This window comes from Aquila chrysaetos, chromosome 11 (genome assembly GCF_900496995.4).
Source record: "Aquila chrysaetos chrysaetos chromosome 11, bAquChr1.4, whole genome shotgun sequence".
Taxonomy (NCBI): Eukaryota; Metazoa; Chordata; class Aves; order Accipitriformes; family Accipitridae; genus Aquila; species Aquila chrysaetos.
In genome coordinates this window covers 20941677-20958762 of record NC_044014.1, presented here as the reverse complement: position 1 = coordinate 20958762, position 17086 = coordinate 20941677, and the positions used below count along the sequence as shown (strand labels likewise).

Below are 17086 nucleotides of genomic sequence, written 5' to 3'. Positions count from 1 at the left end.
CATTCTTCTAGTCTTGATGTTCTCTCATTTCTGCGGGATGAGAACAGGGGGCACACAGGGAGCACAGATGTTAAGGTGTTGACTTTCTTTTATTGCTCTGAAGCAGGCCATTTCAATCAAATGTTTGTTCCATACAGGAAACACTCAGGAGGGGAAAAGACAATGCTCCAGAAGTGGCAGGTAAGCTAAATCTTGGCTTCACCTGGTTAAGCGAAGAATTTCAGCACCTGTCTGTGTGTCTGGACACAGATATGTGTGTGTGTGTAGGTATGTACTTCAAGGCCTAAGCTGTTCTCTTGCTGCTGAAGGTGAGGTTATTCTCAAGAGGAGCAGAGTATTTACATCTGGTTATTGCAGAGGTTTTGCTCCTCCTGCTGTGAAACATATGGTGCTACTGTCTGGCAGATTAAGTGTGATTTTATGCACATTTTTAAACTGAGACCAAAGAGAGCCACCCAGCTGAATGACTGTTCACAGATCACCTGTCCATCTAACTCAATGCACCTCTCATTTTCCCAGAAGTTTTGCTTAGCTGAGAGATGCATTAACTTTCCTGTACCCCTGATCTGGGTGACCTAAGACACACTGAAGAAATCTATACCTTCTTGTTTATATGTAGCACTTTGTGCAGCCTTTTCTGTACAGGCAGTTGTCCAGGATTTTCCAATATACAGATTGCATGCATTTGGCTCACTTTTAAATTGGAAAAAGGTGCTCTGTTATGCAAATACAGCATAAAAGCACTGCATGATTATAGACAAATGCAAATGGCCTGTCTGAAGAAGAGCCAGAATGAAGAAAGATTCTGTTGAATGGGTTGTTGTATAAGAGATATTGTGCTGATCTGAATGGCAATGGATGATTGATTACACTATTTAAAATTCTTGTCCTGGTGGACCTGGGAACCACAGGGCTCTGAGGGTGCCTTTGAGGCATGGTTTTCAGGGGTGGAGTTAGGAGATTTTAATGCTTGTTTCCTTTCCCGGCAGAAAAGGGAGATCAGCAATTTTGATTACCTCATGTACCTGAACACATTGGCTGGCCGCAGCTACAATGATTACATGCAGTATCCTGTGTTTCCATGGGTCCTCGCTGACTATCACTCAGAGGTCAGTGCTCGCTGCAGCATTCTGTACTTTCTACGATAGCAACCATACAAAGGTTTGTTGAATGATGCCATTGAAGAAAATGGGTCTAGACCAAGGGTTCAAAATTTGAGATAGTTCATTTGAACTGTACTGATTCTTTATAGATTAGCCTTATCTTCAAATCAGCATGCTGAGGATAATGTTCTGTCTCAGAAAGGTGGATGAACATCTGTTAAATACATCCCTAATTAAGGGCAGGCTACATCAGCTCAGCAGATAGTCAGGGACAGGCTTCTCTGGCCCCTGACAAAGAGGTTTGGACAGAAAAGTCTTGAGAGCCATTTGCAACCTGCCAGGTCCTTTATTTGTGAAGATCCTTGTACATGCTACCCTTTCAGTGGCACATGCTGCCACTCTCTTTTCAAGTCCCATCCCAGTTCTGGAGATGGGTATTTTAGTACTGAATCTGTGACCTTCTTGTATAGGTGAAACTTCCAACACAGCCTTGCTGCTGTCCAGTGTCACTGAGCTATTCATGATGTCTAAGACTCAGGGATCTAAAAATCTACATCTTTGCTGGTTTTGCTTTTCAGACTCTAAACCTTACTAATCCTCATACATTTCGGGACCTGTCAAAGCCCATGGGAGCACAGACTGTGGAGAGGAAACGCAAGTTCATCCAGCGCTACAATGAGGTAGAGAAGAGTGAGGGTGAGTGTTTTAGGACACTAACAGACAGCAGAGGCTTGAGTCCCCTCAGGCCTTTGGGGATTCTGGTGAATCCCTTGGAAAATGTCACCCAAAAACTTTCCAGAGCTGCGGCTAAGGGAAGCACCATGCCAAGGAGGTCCTCTCGCTTCTGGATACAAACTGGTTGAGGATTCAAAGAGAAATTACTCCTGCAAGCACTGCCTTATGTGCCTTGTACTGCTGCATTCTGTTCTCATCCCTTGGGCAGGAAGAGATGCTACAGCAAAAGCAATGTTCCCTAGAAAAGACTGCGCTGTTAGCTAAGCTGCACACATTAGTCTTGTTTGTTAGCTAAGCTGCATGTAGAAGACTGCTGCACACAGCTTAGCTAACAGCTACTTTAAGAAAAGGAAACAGAACATTGAGGCTGTTGACCTCTGGAGATCAAGACCTTTTTTGGTACTAATGGGGAAAGGGATGGTCTGGAAAGTTAAAGGCCTTATTCTTCAGAAAATGAAATGTGGAAGGAAAAAAACCACCAACATATAGAGATGATAGTAACTGCACATTCAATGCAAATATGCAAGGTGTGCTTTTGCTCACAGATCCTTGAACACATCTGCTTTAAAGATGCTTCCTATTTAGTTGTGCTGCGGTAACTGGACACTATGGGCTTGAAATCATGATATTTTGCACTGGAATCAGATTTGTGTTCAATTTCCAGGAGACCTGTCAGCCCAGTGCCATTACTGTACTCACTATTCATCAGCAATTATAGTGGCATCTTACCTGGTCCGAATGGAGCCATTTACCCAGACCTTCTGTTCTCTGCAGGTAAGGGGGCAAAATAGCTTCCCTCGTACACCTCGTTATGAACCATGTAGCACATTATAGTGGCTGTGTAATGAAGGGGGATTAATTCTTTCGACATTTTCTGTATATGTGGACTCTGGACTCACTGAAGGCTATATCTATGTCTATTGAATTCGGTGAAAACATCTTAATGGGAGCATGATTGATGCCTGATGATCTTGTTTTTTTCTGAGGGAGAAGGATTATTTCGTTTTGGTCCTGTGATGCATTTTGTGAGAACTGAGGCATGTAAACACCTAGACAATGTTTCACTATCTGTCTGAACATAAGCTTCTGACTTTGGGACAGATGAGACTTTCATGGTAGGTATTCTAAGCCCAGGTGCCCATACAGTAATGCGGCTACAGGCAAGCACTTGCAGCTGGCTATGGTGGCATAAAGAGCATTCCTGGGCCAAATGAGGACGCACAGGTTCTGGTGGGTGGGAAACAATAGGGATCATGGGATCAGCTCCCAGAAGGAGAAGTGGGGTGAGACTACATCCAGTGCTCCAGAAGGAGTATTTTGTTTTAGCTTGTTCTGAACTTGACACTGTTTTATGGTGCCAAAAGCACTCACCATGGAATTGAATTTCATGGAAACTGAACTTTGTGCTTACCTTTCCCAGCTGGTCAGCATACAAGGACACCAAATTTCCTGACTGCCCTCTTCAGCAGGCAGTTGGTGATGCACAAGCACAGACACTTGGGCTGTAGCAGGGTCTGCTAGGAGGACAGGTCCTCAAAAGTGTATTTTTTAAGGAGTGTCTTGCTAAAATCTAGCTATTGTTATAAAGCAATGTGAGGGAGACTGCTAGGCCAGAATATTCCACACTCAGAGACTGTGCTGAGGGCTGGCCATGCCTCCTGCAGTTTTCCAAGTGCTTTGCTGTTGTGCTGGTCTTTTTTATTTTTCTTTTTCTATTTTTTTTTTTTCAAATGAACTACTACAAATAAAGCTCTGTGCTAATTAAGTAATAAGCCCTATGATATCAGCTGTTACCAGCAGTAGCTGATGGGTTAGTGAACCACCTGAGGCAATGGTTACCATCGCACTCTGTGAGCCATATGTTAGCTGCAGTCATGAATGACTGTGGAGCAGTTGTTTCTTGTTGTAAACAACAAAGGCTGCTGCATCTCACTGGCACACTTTTCACGCATAACAAGTTCCCAGTCTGAGTAGCTGCTTTGCAGCTCTGTTAAAGTGTGATTAGCATTTTTGTGGGGATAGTTATCTTCATAGGCTGCTGAGATCTGAAACACTCAAAATTTTGTCTGGGTGTGGATCCACTGAAACTGTTGAACTTCTTCCATTCTCATTCCTTTGCTCTTATGTTGCTGCATGTTCAGCTGAGGTCATCGCTGTCATTTTCCCCAGGTGACTAGTCTTATAGTGGCTTAGGAATTGCTCTGAGAGGCAGTCAGGCAAACAGCAGACCTGAGAACTGTATGATCAAATCAAGAGGAGGTTGGAAAAGGAGTACTCCCAAACTTAAGACCTTGGAAGGGTGCTGAGTTGGGAGCTTGTCAGCATCTTAAAAAGTGGAAAAGCTATGCTTATAACTGCAAATTGCCAGTCTGAATGTACATGACAATGAGATGCAACAACTTGGGTGCACCCCTTGTGAAAAATTGATGTTGGCATAACATCCTGTTTCTCAAGTTGAAGAATTGATTTGCACCTGACTACAGAAGAAGGCAGTGAGGAAACATTGCCTTTAGTAAGGGAACTGTACAGGAGTTTACAAAACCTTATTATTTCACATTTTATTTAAGTGTATCAAGATCTAACTCTGGAGAAAAGTGTGTATGTGCTTTGCATATTGTACTGGAATGGATGAAAAACTGGCTCATCAGACAGGTGTTGGATGGTACCTTCCACTTCACCTTAGTCAAGTACCTCCTGGATTTCCTTTCAGGATTTTTCTTAGCACCACAAAAAGGCAGCAAAGGTTTCTGTGTTTAGTGTCTTCACTGGAAACTCATTTTAGGATCCCATGCCCTCAATGATTAGTGAGACTTGCTTTTGGTTCAACTCAGCTTTTATCCCCTTTTATTCTTATCCCACTGTTGCATTTCAGCTAGCAGGCTGATCTTCTTTCCTGGCATTTGCCTCTCAAAGGTACTTATAGAGAATACGGTTCTTACTCTCCATCGTGTCACTGACTCTTCAGCAGTCATTTAAGCACTGTCTGCAGGTAATTACTTCTTAGCATCTCTGGGTGTGTGGTAAGTCTTTGCACCTTCACGAGCATCTCTTACAAACACTTTGAGGTCTTTGGGTTTAAAGCACCACCAAGGATCACTGATACTTAGTTTTATAAACATGGGAAGTTCTAACTTCTCTCTAGACATCACTTTTGACTAGTTTCTTTCTTCTTTCTATACCCTGCTGAACTGTAGTTTTAAAAAGCAAATTTTTCCAGTATTCCTGATGACAGTGTAAGGCTTCTACTGAAAGGAAATAAAACAGAGACTTACTGTGTCTAGCTATAGAAAAGCCGTAAGAGTTCATGTTGACTTGCAATCTAAAGGCATAAAGCAATTCTTGATTCTCTTTTTCCCTTTCAGTGCAGTTTTTGCATTCATAGAGAGAGAAAACTCATTAATTCTGATATAAATATATGCAAATAAATTTATTAATATAGGAAATGGGAAAATCAGTTATTGCTTCCTTTATAAATAATACAGGCTTAAGTTTTAAAGATATTACTTTTCCCTAAAATGAATTAGACAGCCAGGGAAAAAATCACATTTTTTCGTGGTGGTAATATCTTTAACCAGATTTGTCGCGCTAACAGCATTTCCTATGTATATATTATTTTTATTTAATACAGGTAATCTTTTTATTACAAATCATATTGTTTCTCAGGAGATTACCATCAGCTCTCATAAAAGCTGCAAAAAAAGATGAAAAAGCATCAATCACCACCAGACACAGCACACTGTGTGCAGATTAAATATACAAAGCCCTTTAATATGCTTCAATGAGATACTTGTTAGCTGTTGATTTATTTATAGCCCTTCTTCTACTCTGTTTTAATTTCAATTTGAATTTGACTCCAAGGGTCCCTGCCTAATAATGATCAAGAACAAGATGACCTTGTGCATCAGATTAACTCCAGCTAGGCTTACTCATGTGATTAGCCACTTTTTCATTCAGTCCCTTGAGTGGGTGTGGGAAGGATTCACAACTCTCAGCGGTGTAACGAAGAAGGACAAGGAGATAAAGCAGAACTATGCTGTCATTTAGAGATGAGGCTGGACCAAAAGCCTGGTCAGAATTGACCTCAAGGGAAACAAGGGTCTTTCCATCTGGAATATGTGTTGGCTTTTGGTGGGAGTCTATCTCAAAGGACAAGCAAAGAGATGTGGCTTCAGAACTTAGGGTTTATTGACTTCTGTGTTTTGATAGCTTATCCATGAGGGTAGTTTTTCCCTAACAAAAGATATGGCAAAAGTTATTTTTTTACTTGCAGTTCCCAGTCTTAGCAGAGTTTGTAGATCCAAAGGAGTTGCATCATAAGTGTGCAGGTACTCAGCGGGTCAAAAGGGCTGTGGTTCTTACCATCAGTAACCAATGTGGGAACTGCTGCCCAGGGTTCATCTGGTCCATGGGAGTGGGATCCCACCCTTACAGCATGAGGATGCTTAGATGTTATTTTCCTATTTAACAGATTGCAAGTCAAAGCTTCAGCTGACTGTTATTGTGCAGAAGGGCAGCATCCTCCTCATCTGGCACATGCAACGGTCTACAGGCAGAGAGAAAACTAACCAAAAGCTATAAAGTTTTCGCAAGAGGTCAGCCATAGACAGAACCTGACTGCATCTCATATTCATTAACAGATTGACTCTTGCACCACCTCTGGGTTTTAGTGTCTTCACTCTGCAAACCCGCTGGCTTATTCTTTTTGCCTAGTGAAGCAGCTTTGAAGATTGAATGGTTGAGGATGAACAATCATTCATACATTTTCACTGCACTGCAAAACTATTTAAAGATACTTGTTCTATCTCTGATAATCTCTCTTGAGCCCTGGCAGTGGGATGTGGTGTTATGTCCCATGACATATAATCCAAATTAATTAACCGCAATGAGAAATGCCTATATTAGCCTGGGAGCATGCTGCAGCTGGACAGCTATACTGTTGCCAGCACCTGAACTAGGTAGTGAGAAACAATTTGGTTCTGTCACTTTATAGAGTTAAAAAGTTAGCTTTCTTCTGAAACAGCTTGTTTTTTTCTGACAAGCTCATTCAGATGATCTCCAAAACCTGATTTCTATTTGGTTATTCCCATTATTGTAGAAATTTTATGTTAAAATAAATCCTTTCATGGTCGATGTAGGGATCCCTATGTAAAGGTGAACCCAGATTTTCACAAATGCATACAGTATCTGAAATCCCATTAGAAAATTCTGTATGAAATATGGTTCCAATGTAAGGCATATACCCTTCATTGAGTGAGTGATTTATTTATGGTTGTTTGTGGTGGTTTTTTTTTTCTTTCTTCTTGAGGCCTTAGTTCAGGACGATGTCCTGGGCTACTAAGGCTGCTTTTGTCTAGTGTTTGACTCTCATTAAACTAAACATGTTCAAATGCTCTCAGGATGTGATGTAGTTTGTTTCTCCTTCCTTGCACACCAGTTAAGCTTAGGACCTAGACATTCTTCCTTTCTTCCCCTCTTTATGCTGTCCCTCCTTCCCATAAGGAATGAACAGTCCCTGCAGGCTCCTGCCCACTGGGCCTTTCCTGTTTGCCTGGATCTGATGAATGTTATTTCAGTGGTACCCCCCCTACCCCAAAGGTTTTTCTCAGGAGAATTGCACATAAGATTGTTCACGACTATTTGGGTCACAACTGAAGTGAAAACACTGAAGTTGTGTCCACTGCTTGCAAATCACTTTGGTATGAAAGGAATGAATTGCCTTCAGAACCATTAATAATGGGTATGCCGATATTCTCAAGCTGCACATGATCATTTCTGCTTGCCTCTGTGTTACTGCAAGCTATGCTAAGTCTCCAAGCTTTATGGTATTCTCAACTACATATCTACAAATCAGGACTAAGTTAGCCCCTAATATAATATCACAGTAAATCGAGCTGGGACAGATCTTGAGATATCAAACATGTGATAAGGTGGTTATTGCAGAATTGGCTAAGAATCTGCATCTGCTTTTTATTTAACAGAATATTCACGCTGCAGTCTTTTTGTCTGTGTCCATTTCACAGGGCGGGAGTTTTGATGTTGCAGACAGGATGTTTCACAGTGTAAAGAGCACGTGGGAATCAGCATCAAGGGACAACATGAGTGATGTCAGGGAACTCATCCCTGAATTCTTCTACTTGCCAGAGTTCCTAACTAATGCAAATAACTTTGAACTTGGTAAGTTCTAGAAGGGACTTCAGTGCTCTCCTTCCACTCCTCAGCACCCTGCCAAGGGAAAAGATCCAGATCACATGTTGAGAACTGGTCCCTGGACTATGCAGACTGTTGAGGCTTTCTAGTGATGAGAGATCAATTTTTGTTAAAATACAGCTACAAGAATACAAGCTTCTGATACCTGAATGATATCGGAAGAACCAAGTTCGCAGCTCAGAAGGGATTGTAGTTCCTATTAGTTACTGTGCAAAGGAACTACACATTTTGTCAGACAAAGGAGGATTTTGATATAAGCAGTCTAGTCGGCTGCTTTTGAAAATCTGGTCTGTATAATCACATCTTTGTGGCTATGAACAATATATTAATTTGACTTTTGGAGACGGATCAGTTGTTTAAATGGTGTTGGTAAAAGGTGTTATTTTAAATCTCATGTCTCTAGTGATTAAAGTTGCCAAATGTTCTCACTATCATCTTGAAAGGTTCTGCACAATTCACATGAACTTCATATATTGTCCCTGGCCTCAAGCAGCATCATAATCCCTTCTGAATGTACACTTTCTCTAGACCTTTCTGCGTCAGTGATGGAGGGTCAGAGAGAATCCAGAAAAAACAGTGTTCAGAAATAGGCGTGGCAGTCCTGATTCACTTCACTTTACAGGAAATTCATTGCATTTGCAATGGAGAGCTGCTTTCTGTAGTGGACACAGGTTGGTTAACAGTTAAAGCAGAGGAGAAACACCTTAAGAATCATCCTAAATTGGTGACAGCAAAGGCAACTTAATCCATGGTATTGAGGTCTAGCTATAATTGTATTTAAGATCTCAGTGAAATGAGACATGCTAAGAAAAGAGCAGAATGGGGAAAAGATGTTAGAAGATTGTGAAAAGATAAGGAAGAATTGGGTTAGTTTCATCCTGAGAGGAGGCCAAGAAACAGAGCCTGGCTGAAATCAAGATCCAGAGACTGACCTGAGCGGAATTAAGTGGAGGGACCTAAAAAAGACACAAGAATCTTGCCAATGGAGAGCAAATATACAGGAAGATTTTACAATAGGCAAAGCCAAGAAACTGAATTTGTTCACCGCTACACTGTAAGGAAACTTGCAGTCCCAGACCTGAGCCTCAACTTAGATTTTAATTCATCCAGTTACGCAACACTGTGCTCTGATTTAAGAACATATGCTCACCTTCTGAAAGGAATCAGATTGCAAAGGACTTGAGAACAAAATCCCTCTCAGTGGCTGCTTTAGTAGGAATATCTGGCAGTTAGGCCCACAGGATTATGTATAAAAAGAGTTATGCCAACAGGTTTGTCTTGTCTAAGTTTGCAGTCTGTGCTAAAACGTTTTGTGCTGAGGACATGCATATTTTTACTGCATTAGCAACAGTTACTAGAACATCTTCTCAGTACTTTATTACTGAATCAGAAATCCCAGGAGAAATTGGTTCTGCAGTGTTCTATGAAGCTATACTTGATGTAGAACCTGAAACTGCATCTGTGAAAATCACCTCAATTTCCTTTGAATTCAGTGTTTTGGAAAAGGTGTTCCTATTTGCAGTGTGTGTGATTCTTGGTTTTATTTCTCCTTTTGTAATTCCTGCAGGCTGCATGCAGGATGGAACAGTGTTGGGAGATGTGCAGCTTCCTCCTTGGGCAGATGGGGACCCCCATAAATTCATTCTCCTGCACAGACAGGTCAGTGAATATCAAGATTTGTGACAAAATGCTGAACTGGGTCCCACAGAAAATGAAACTCTGAAGACCAGAGTCACAAACCAAAATGTTAAGATACAAATGCATGCCACCTTTGCAGAGTTCATGTGGGTTCTGAACTTTGCATATCTACTTGTCTGCCTAACAATTCAGCCTGAATCAAGGCCAGCTTTCCAGACCAGGTGAGGTTTGTATCTAGGTCCATAGCATGGACCTATCAGCCCATAAATATATGTGACCATAACCTAATGCATGCACATGGCATTTATATGCATACAGTTCCATGTTGTTGCTAACCAGCTGTGTGTTTATTTAAACTATCTACCTCCACCTCTGAGTCATGCCAGGACTACAATTGCTTTTTTATTTGGGGTGGGGGGTGGGGAAACGTAATGTGATTTCCTGCCTTTAATGGAGTCAGCCTTGGCAATTTGAAAGCAAATAGCTTTAAGGTCCTGAGACTTACTACAATTAGTGCTATCTATTAATAGTTAGAAAGTCTTAACTTCTGTATGATGTTGCCTGCTATGTAGCAGTGAGTGCAAAGGCAATTCTGTATGAGGGTTGTTGCACTGAACACAGACTTTGCAACAGAATATCTTGGTGCAGGTCTTTCTTTTTATTAGAGCTAAAAAGGTAATGGGCTGTACTATAATGCCCCTGCATTACCTCATGAGATTTCTTCTGGCAAAAGGAGTCAATCTGTATTTGTGAGTGTGTGCAGATTGTTGCTATGTACAAGAAGTGTGATGATTATATGTTAGCATTGGTGGGACTAAACAAATAGCCCATGATCTTCAAGGCATTGCATCATCCTAATTTGTTATGTGTACCTTCAGTTTCTGCCTCAGTGGGTTCTTCTCACCTCTCCTATGCTATGCAGGTCCTGCCCTTGGCGGTTCAGCTTTCATTCTCTATAATCTCTCTAGGTGATTGTATCCAAACCTGTGGATACATGTATTTTCTCTATTTTGATATCTCCAGATAAGCCTTTCCTCAGCTGACCTCTCCAAATGCTGGTTTAAATCCTGTCTCTGACCTCCTTACTGACTGACTTAACTTTTTGTTCGAGTTTTGAAAAACATGTCTCATACTCTTGTCTTGTAAATATTCTTTTCTCCACTGTTTCTTAACTATTGACAGCAACCACCATGCTCCCACTAACTTACCATTACTTTCATGTCCCTTGCTTTGTACTTCTGTGCTGCATTCAGAGTCCATACTTTTTGTGATTGTCCATACTACTAAACCATTTACGTACTTTTCATGGGCATTCTCTTGAACATTCATCTCATTCTTTCTGATGTGCTGATACCTTGTTTCAAGTCAGTACAAATGGAAGGGCACCATCTTCATTGTCTGGTATTGCATACAAATCTCCTTCCCCATGCCCTTATATTTTGAATTTCTGTATGGTTCCACTCCTCATACCTAAAGTGTCTCTCCTTTCCCTTTTGAGACTCTACACATGTGATTTATTTGTTCTGGCCTCTTCTTACATCTCCTTCTCCCTGCAGCCACCTGGGTGCTGTTAGTAATCTAGCCTTAGGCCCATGTTTGGCAATGCCATTTTTATCCATGTTTAAAAAACAAACAAAAAAATCCTTTATAAGCTGATCTATGGACTGTGAATCCATCCTGAAGAAATTTTTCTTCTATTAACCCAGTTTGAAGAGAACAGGCTCCTGGTAGTGTGCATCATTTGCATATCTTGTGAAGAATTAATTGTTGTTAAAACTTTATATTCCAAAGACAAGTCAGTGCTTTGTAGCACCTGCATCCCATGCTGTGTCTATAGGTTCCTGATGCTGCAAACACTTTGGCTTGTGAATAACTCTGAGAGTGAGCCTGTTCAACTCTGGATTCATTCACATGTGCTTAGATTACTCTTGTGAGTGAACATGGATGTGATCTAAGCCTGTACTTGCCTACTTTTTTGTGCAGTAGTCCTACCTTTGTTTCTTTTTTAGGGCTGTTGAGTATATAGTGAGATATTTCATTTTTTGGTTTAATTAAGAGGCTTCCTTTAGCCTCTATTGTGAATTCATGACCTGAACACTTCACTTCAAATCTGTGTCAGAACAGTAATGCTAAAAAATATTTAAAAGTTGTTAGATATCTATCTTGTTACTTTACCTATTTTGAAATTGATAACTTTTGTACATACTTATTAAAAATGTTATTTTCAATCATTTTGAAAATGTAATTGAAAGTAGTCATGTACCACTTTTTGCCCCAGAATCCTGCCTCAATACATAAAAGCTTGTGAATTAATGATATTCCAAGTCATGTGGTGTGGAAAATAGCTGCTTACTATTATTAGCAGGTCTCAAGTGTCTCCATGCCTAGTAGCTTGACTCAATGGTGTGCTGCCACACAGTTTAGTAACCTAAGCCAGTACATTGAATTTACAGCATATTCAGTGACTAATCAGGCCCTTTACAGAAGCTACATTAATCTTCTTGTTCTTTTTCTTCATTTCTTCAATCTTCATTTCTGTGGCAGTTACCTGTATAACTTGGATCACAGCCCAGTATTATTGGGCTGACAAGCACACAGCGAGTAGACCTGCCTGGAAAAAAAGTGTACGGAAAAGCTTTTCACCAGAAAACTAGTCAGGTTGAAATGGGAGTGTGTCAGTAGTAACAAGAAAGTGTCTCAATAAATTATTTCAACTTTCTGTCTTTGTTATCAAAACGATCTTTTCATTGCAATGTTTATATTAGATTACAGGCTGAACTGAAAATACTTGATTTTATGATGTAGCTGTTATAACTAGTATTGTATTGTATGGTATATAACTTCATTATTAGTAAGATAAAAGGATGTAGTTTTTCCAAATTTAGAACTGGGTGGGGGGCAGATTTTAATGCATGAGAAAACTTGAGAGTTGGGCTTTTTGTTCTGATTTGGAAAGAAAACACTATTCAGTGTCTGAATTTCCCCCAGAACTAGCTTCTATTTTTTTCAGCTAAACTCTGTCCCCTGCCTATTTGCAACCTGTTAGCTTGAGGGGATAAGGAGAGAATGTTTTTGCCAAGGAACTGAGATGCAGAGAGATTAAGAGCCGTGTTCAGACTGCTTAAGCTCCTGTATATACACAATATTAGGTATTACTGAGTCAGACATCTCTGAAGCTGCCTAGAGAGTGATTTAGAGGCTCAGAGCTCTAGTCACACTGAAAGGCAGTGGAAGGGAAGAGAGACCTGAGTTTTTGTCAGTGCCTGTAACCACACGATGATACATCTACTACGAGGAAGGAGATCGTTATGTAAGTGTTGTGTGCACTGCAGGCTTGCTACTTGAAGTACAGTCCTTGCTAAAATGAAGAGTTGAGCCTAGGGAGTGCCCAATTCCTTTCCTGGCAGGGAAGCAACTGAGTGCTACCCACTGCAAATAGGTTTTGGCCACTGAGGTCAAACATGCAACAGTTCCCTGGTGTTCTCCAGTGACTCCAGTGAAGACATGGAGGTTTGGGGGCTCTCTGGTTCCTTTCTCTGCTCTATCTCATGCTCCCTCTGTGACCTTCCAAGGTGCTTAGTTTCTGTTCTCCAGTTTACCAAACATGGGAAAGACAACACTGTCCTTCCCTAACAGAGGTGCTACAGACAGAAATCCATGGATGCCTGAAAGCTGCTGCAATTTTATGCTGATGTTTTTTAAGGAAGAACATAGTTAGAAATGCTGTCTCTTACACTGTGGTTTGTCTGGAGTGGAAAGTACTGAGCTGTGCTCCTTACTGCTTGTGTAATGGTGAGCACTATGAAGGTACTTAGATACAATGGGGAACATCTGCTTTTGCCTTGTACTTTGGAGTAAGGGTGCAGTTTGGAAATGAATCTATCAATCATCCCTGCATGGCATGGTTTTGCTCTCATTGTAGACTGATCTCAGATTGTGTGAACTAGATTTGTTTGGGATTAAACGAAACCAAAAACTGCACTCCAGTTGTGCACTCCAGATGCTGGTGGCATTCAGCCTGTGGGAGCAGACTAGATCTAGTTTGAAGTAAAGCCCCCACAGTGCACATAATGTGGATACTGGGCCCTCTCTACCATCTGTTCTGTTCTACAGACCTGCTTCCACTGAGCTGCACTAGTTGATAACATTGGCACAGCTGATAAAGCCACACAACTTTTACAAATTAATTCAAATCTCAAATAGGAGCAATTTAGCAAATGAAAGATCATGTTTATAGACTCGTGTTCTTAATGATTTGCCAGACCTGATCAGACCTAATGTACAGTCAGTGCAATATTCTATCTCCAACCATGGCTAGTACTAGCTGTTACACAGGAGAGTGCAAGAAATCTTACTGTGGAAAGTTGATTAGCCTGCCTGGGAAAGTTCATCTAACCCTGAAGTGAAGAGTTAGAGATCTTGAATTCTGAAACATGAGGGTCTCTGTCTCCTCTGAAATCATCCACAAGACTGGCTGTACTTGTTACCGGTATCATGGTCGTTTTTAGGAGCCTTCACAGTGAGTTTGGTGCATTAAACAGATCCAGGTCAACACTGTTCTGAGGTTTGGCTACTGCTTTAAAGAATATGAGAGCAAAGATTTGTTCTTGACATAAAACTCTGAGTAGCTCCCTGTTTCATGTTTAATAAGTTAGGAATCTAGTATACTAAAGAAATTTATTTACTTCCTACTTAGACCACAAGTTCTCCGTTCCTGGCTGGGCTTGTCATAGTGCTCAGTGAAATACTGAGAGGCTGCACAGTTGCAGCTCTGTTGGTTGCTTTGTTTTGCTCTGGCAGTGATGCCAGGCAAAATTTACAGTTTGTAATTCATGGACTAACTGCTTTTATTAATGAGGATGAGTTCTGAGTCTGTTCATAAGTGTTTTCCTGTTGTTTGCAGGGGACAGATTGTATGCCATACTTGTTCTCTGAGCTGCCCTGTGATCATTATAGCTGTGGGCAGGGTCATTTAAACCAGCTGCACTGGGCTAACTGTCTGCTCTGTGAAATGAGCCATTGTTCTGGATCCCATTAGCTTGTTTATTTCTGCTGTGCTTTGGGTGGGATGGTCTGCTTGGGAGACCTTTAACTGAGCATCAGGGAGTATTGCACAGTCAAATGATTTGGAGATAGGAAAGTATTTTTAATAATGCTTAACACTGCTGCTTGAATCATTGGGCAAGGCCGTTTGGGAATGCACAAAAATTTGGTGAAGCAGGTGATGGCAGGGGCAGAAGCATTTAGTGAAGCCTCATGGGTAAGGCTGGCTAACCTGGAGATGGGCAAAGGTTCAACTCAGACTTGTTTCTACTGCTTATGAACTTGCTGTCTGGGTCTTCCAAGCACAAGTTTTCCACTACGATTATATTGAGCTTTCTAGGGTGCCCATGTTGGGGTGAATGTATTGCCTTGTAGCATCTCTCCCCGTCTTCTCCAGTAGTAATTTTTTTTTTCTGGTCCCATTAATCCACACACCTGTCACTATGGGTGGCAAATCTAATCAAAGTTAACCATTTCAGGGAAAAAAGTTCAGACTCCAAGTTTTTCCAGGATGAGGAAATTTGGTGGTGCCCTACGAGGGTAGCAAAATGTTTGTTGATCAAACCAAGTCAGTCTTGAAGCTTCTGTCATACAGCTGCCTCACTGCACCCCAACTCTGCTATTGCAAAACCCCTTGCCTCTCTTGGCTTGCAGCACCCGTTGCCATTTCGCTACAAGCTCTACATTCTCTTTGCTGTTTCATGGCATTCAGCCTCCCATGCTGTATCCTTCAGACCCAGCTTAAAGCCCCTCTTCTAGTCATCTCCCTTTCCAATCTATGTTTATATGTATCTTTTCAAATAACGTCTCTGCTACTCCATGTGATTCATAACTAAGGCATATTTCTACAAACAGAAATTTACCTGTGGTTTTCCTATAGAGCAAAGTGGTGGTACCAAATCCTAACAAATGTTTTGCTCATTTAAACCATCTTGTGTCAGTAACAGTATTGTTGAAGACATGATAACCCAGGCTTTAATGTGTGCTGGAAGCTGGAGGATGTGCTAAGATCTGTGGAGTGCTTGCAATTTGCTTTGTGGAACCTGCCTGTGTTGTCTCTGAGGATATTGCTCCTGGAGTCTATTAAGTCAAGCATGCCGCACTCTGTCCGTCCTTTTCCTGTGGGAATTCACCTTTCATGTCTGTTCACATTTTGTGAGGATGTGCTGAGAATGGTGGCACTGGAGGAACTGAAAGTCTGAAGATTCACTTGTAGAGAATTTAAGTCTCCAGCAGGGATTGGAAGTGGTAATGCATTTGTAATGGATACTCTCTACTGAATTAATTAATTTTCTTTTGGTTTTAGGCACTGGAAAGTGACTATGTCAGTGCACACCTCCATTGCTGGATAGATCTGATTTTTGGCCACAAGCAACAAGGCTCAGCTGCGGTGGAAGCAGTTAACACCTATCACCCTTACTTCTATGGAGACAAGATGGACCTCAACAACATCAAAGATCCTCTGATTAAGAGCACCATCCTGGGTTTTATCAGCAACTTTGGACAGATACCAAAGCAGGTACCACTTTATCATGAGAGTAGAAAGCATAATTTATTTTGATCTTGCAGTATTTCAACAGGAAAGCAAGAATAGAAACTTAAATCAGACACATTTTCTGGTTTAAATCTGCTGAAAGACAGGCTATAGACTTCTCCAGATGGTGTACTACATCAGTATGCACCCACACACGTGTGTGATTCCACTTTCTAATCGTGCTGTTCCTGTTGTATGCCATAGAGCTATGGCATCAAATCTGATTCTGCTCCTTCAGTACAGTCACAAATAACCACTAGTCTGGGAATGGGTACCGTCAAATAAAAGCAGCTCAAAGTCTCACCTATACTTTTCTCTCTTCTCCTGAATTGCTGGGATTAGCTTCCTATCTCTGTGAGGAAAGGATGTAGTGTGATGAAAATGTAATAAGGGTAAGATTTTATTTTAATGAAGAGGTTCATGTGTGATAGTACTGGAGTTTATGATTAAGGATGTAAACAGATGTCTCTCCTGCATGATCTGGCAAACAGAGATTAATTTTTCAATGCCATTCCTTTGTTCTAGCTCTTCATGAAACCACATCCATCCAGGAATGCCCAAGGGAAAAGTTCAGGAAGAGAGACTGTGCTGTCCTTTCACTCAAGTGGAATTCTTCCTCCTTTTATGAGCAGCCTGCAAAATCTGAAACTCTCACCAGTTACAATAAAAGGTGCTGCAGGGACTGTGCTCCATTTTCTGAGCTAATGAGTACAGAATTCTTGGATGGGGTGAATCTGGATTTTCAAGAGGACAGAAATAGCTACACAGCTTTGTATGAGTTGGTGCAATCAAGATCCCTTCTGCCAATTGTTATTTGTGTATGTGT

At 41.1% G+C, this 17086-nt stretch overlaps 2 protein-coding genes across 3 annotated transcripts in view; one reads left to right on the top strand and one right to left on the bottom strand.

Moving 5' to 3' along the window:
* LOC115348064 (V-set and transmembrane domain-containing protein 4-like) overlaps nucleotides 1-17086 on the bottom strand; it is a 95095-nt gene that overhangs the window by 12724 nt on the left and 65285 nt on the right. The gene's annotated exons all lie outside the window — the stretch shown is intronic.
* WDFY4 (WDFY family member 4) overlaps nucleotides 1-17086 on the top strand; it is a 145875-nt gene that overhangs the window by 114057 nt on the left and 14732 nt on the right. For both annotated transcript variants that reach the window (XM_041127201.1, XM_030030029.2), the window contains exons 48-55: nucleotides 138-180; nucleotides 990-1109; nucleotides 1682-1799; nucleotides 2503-2612; nucleotides 7859-8012; nucleotides 9613-9704; nucleotides 16033-16245; nucleotides 16786-16930. In XM_041127201.1, the coding sequence (XP_040983135.1) occupies nucleotides 138-180; nucleotides 990-1109; nucleotides 1682-1799; nucleotides 2503-2612; nucleotides 7859-8012; nucleotides 9613-9704; nucleotides 16033-16245; nucleotides 16786-16930 (995 nt within the window). The remainder of the gene's footprint in view (nucleotides 1-137; nucleotides 181-989; nucleotides 1110-1681; nucleotides 1800-2502; nucleotides 2613-7858; nucleotides 8013-9612; nucleotides 9705-16032; nucleotides 16246-16785; nucleotides 16931-17086) is intronic.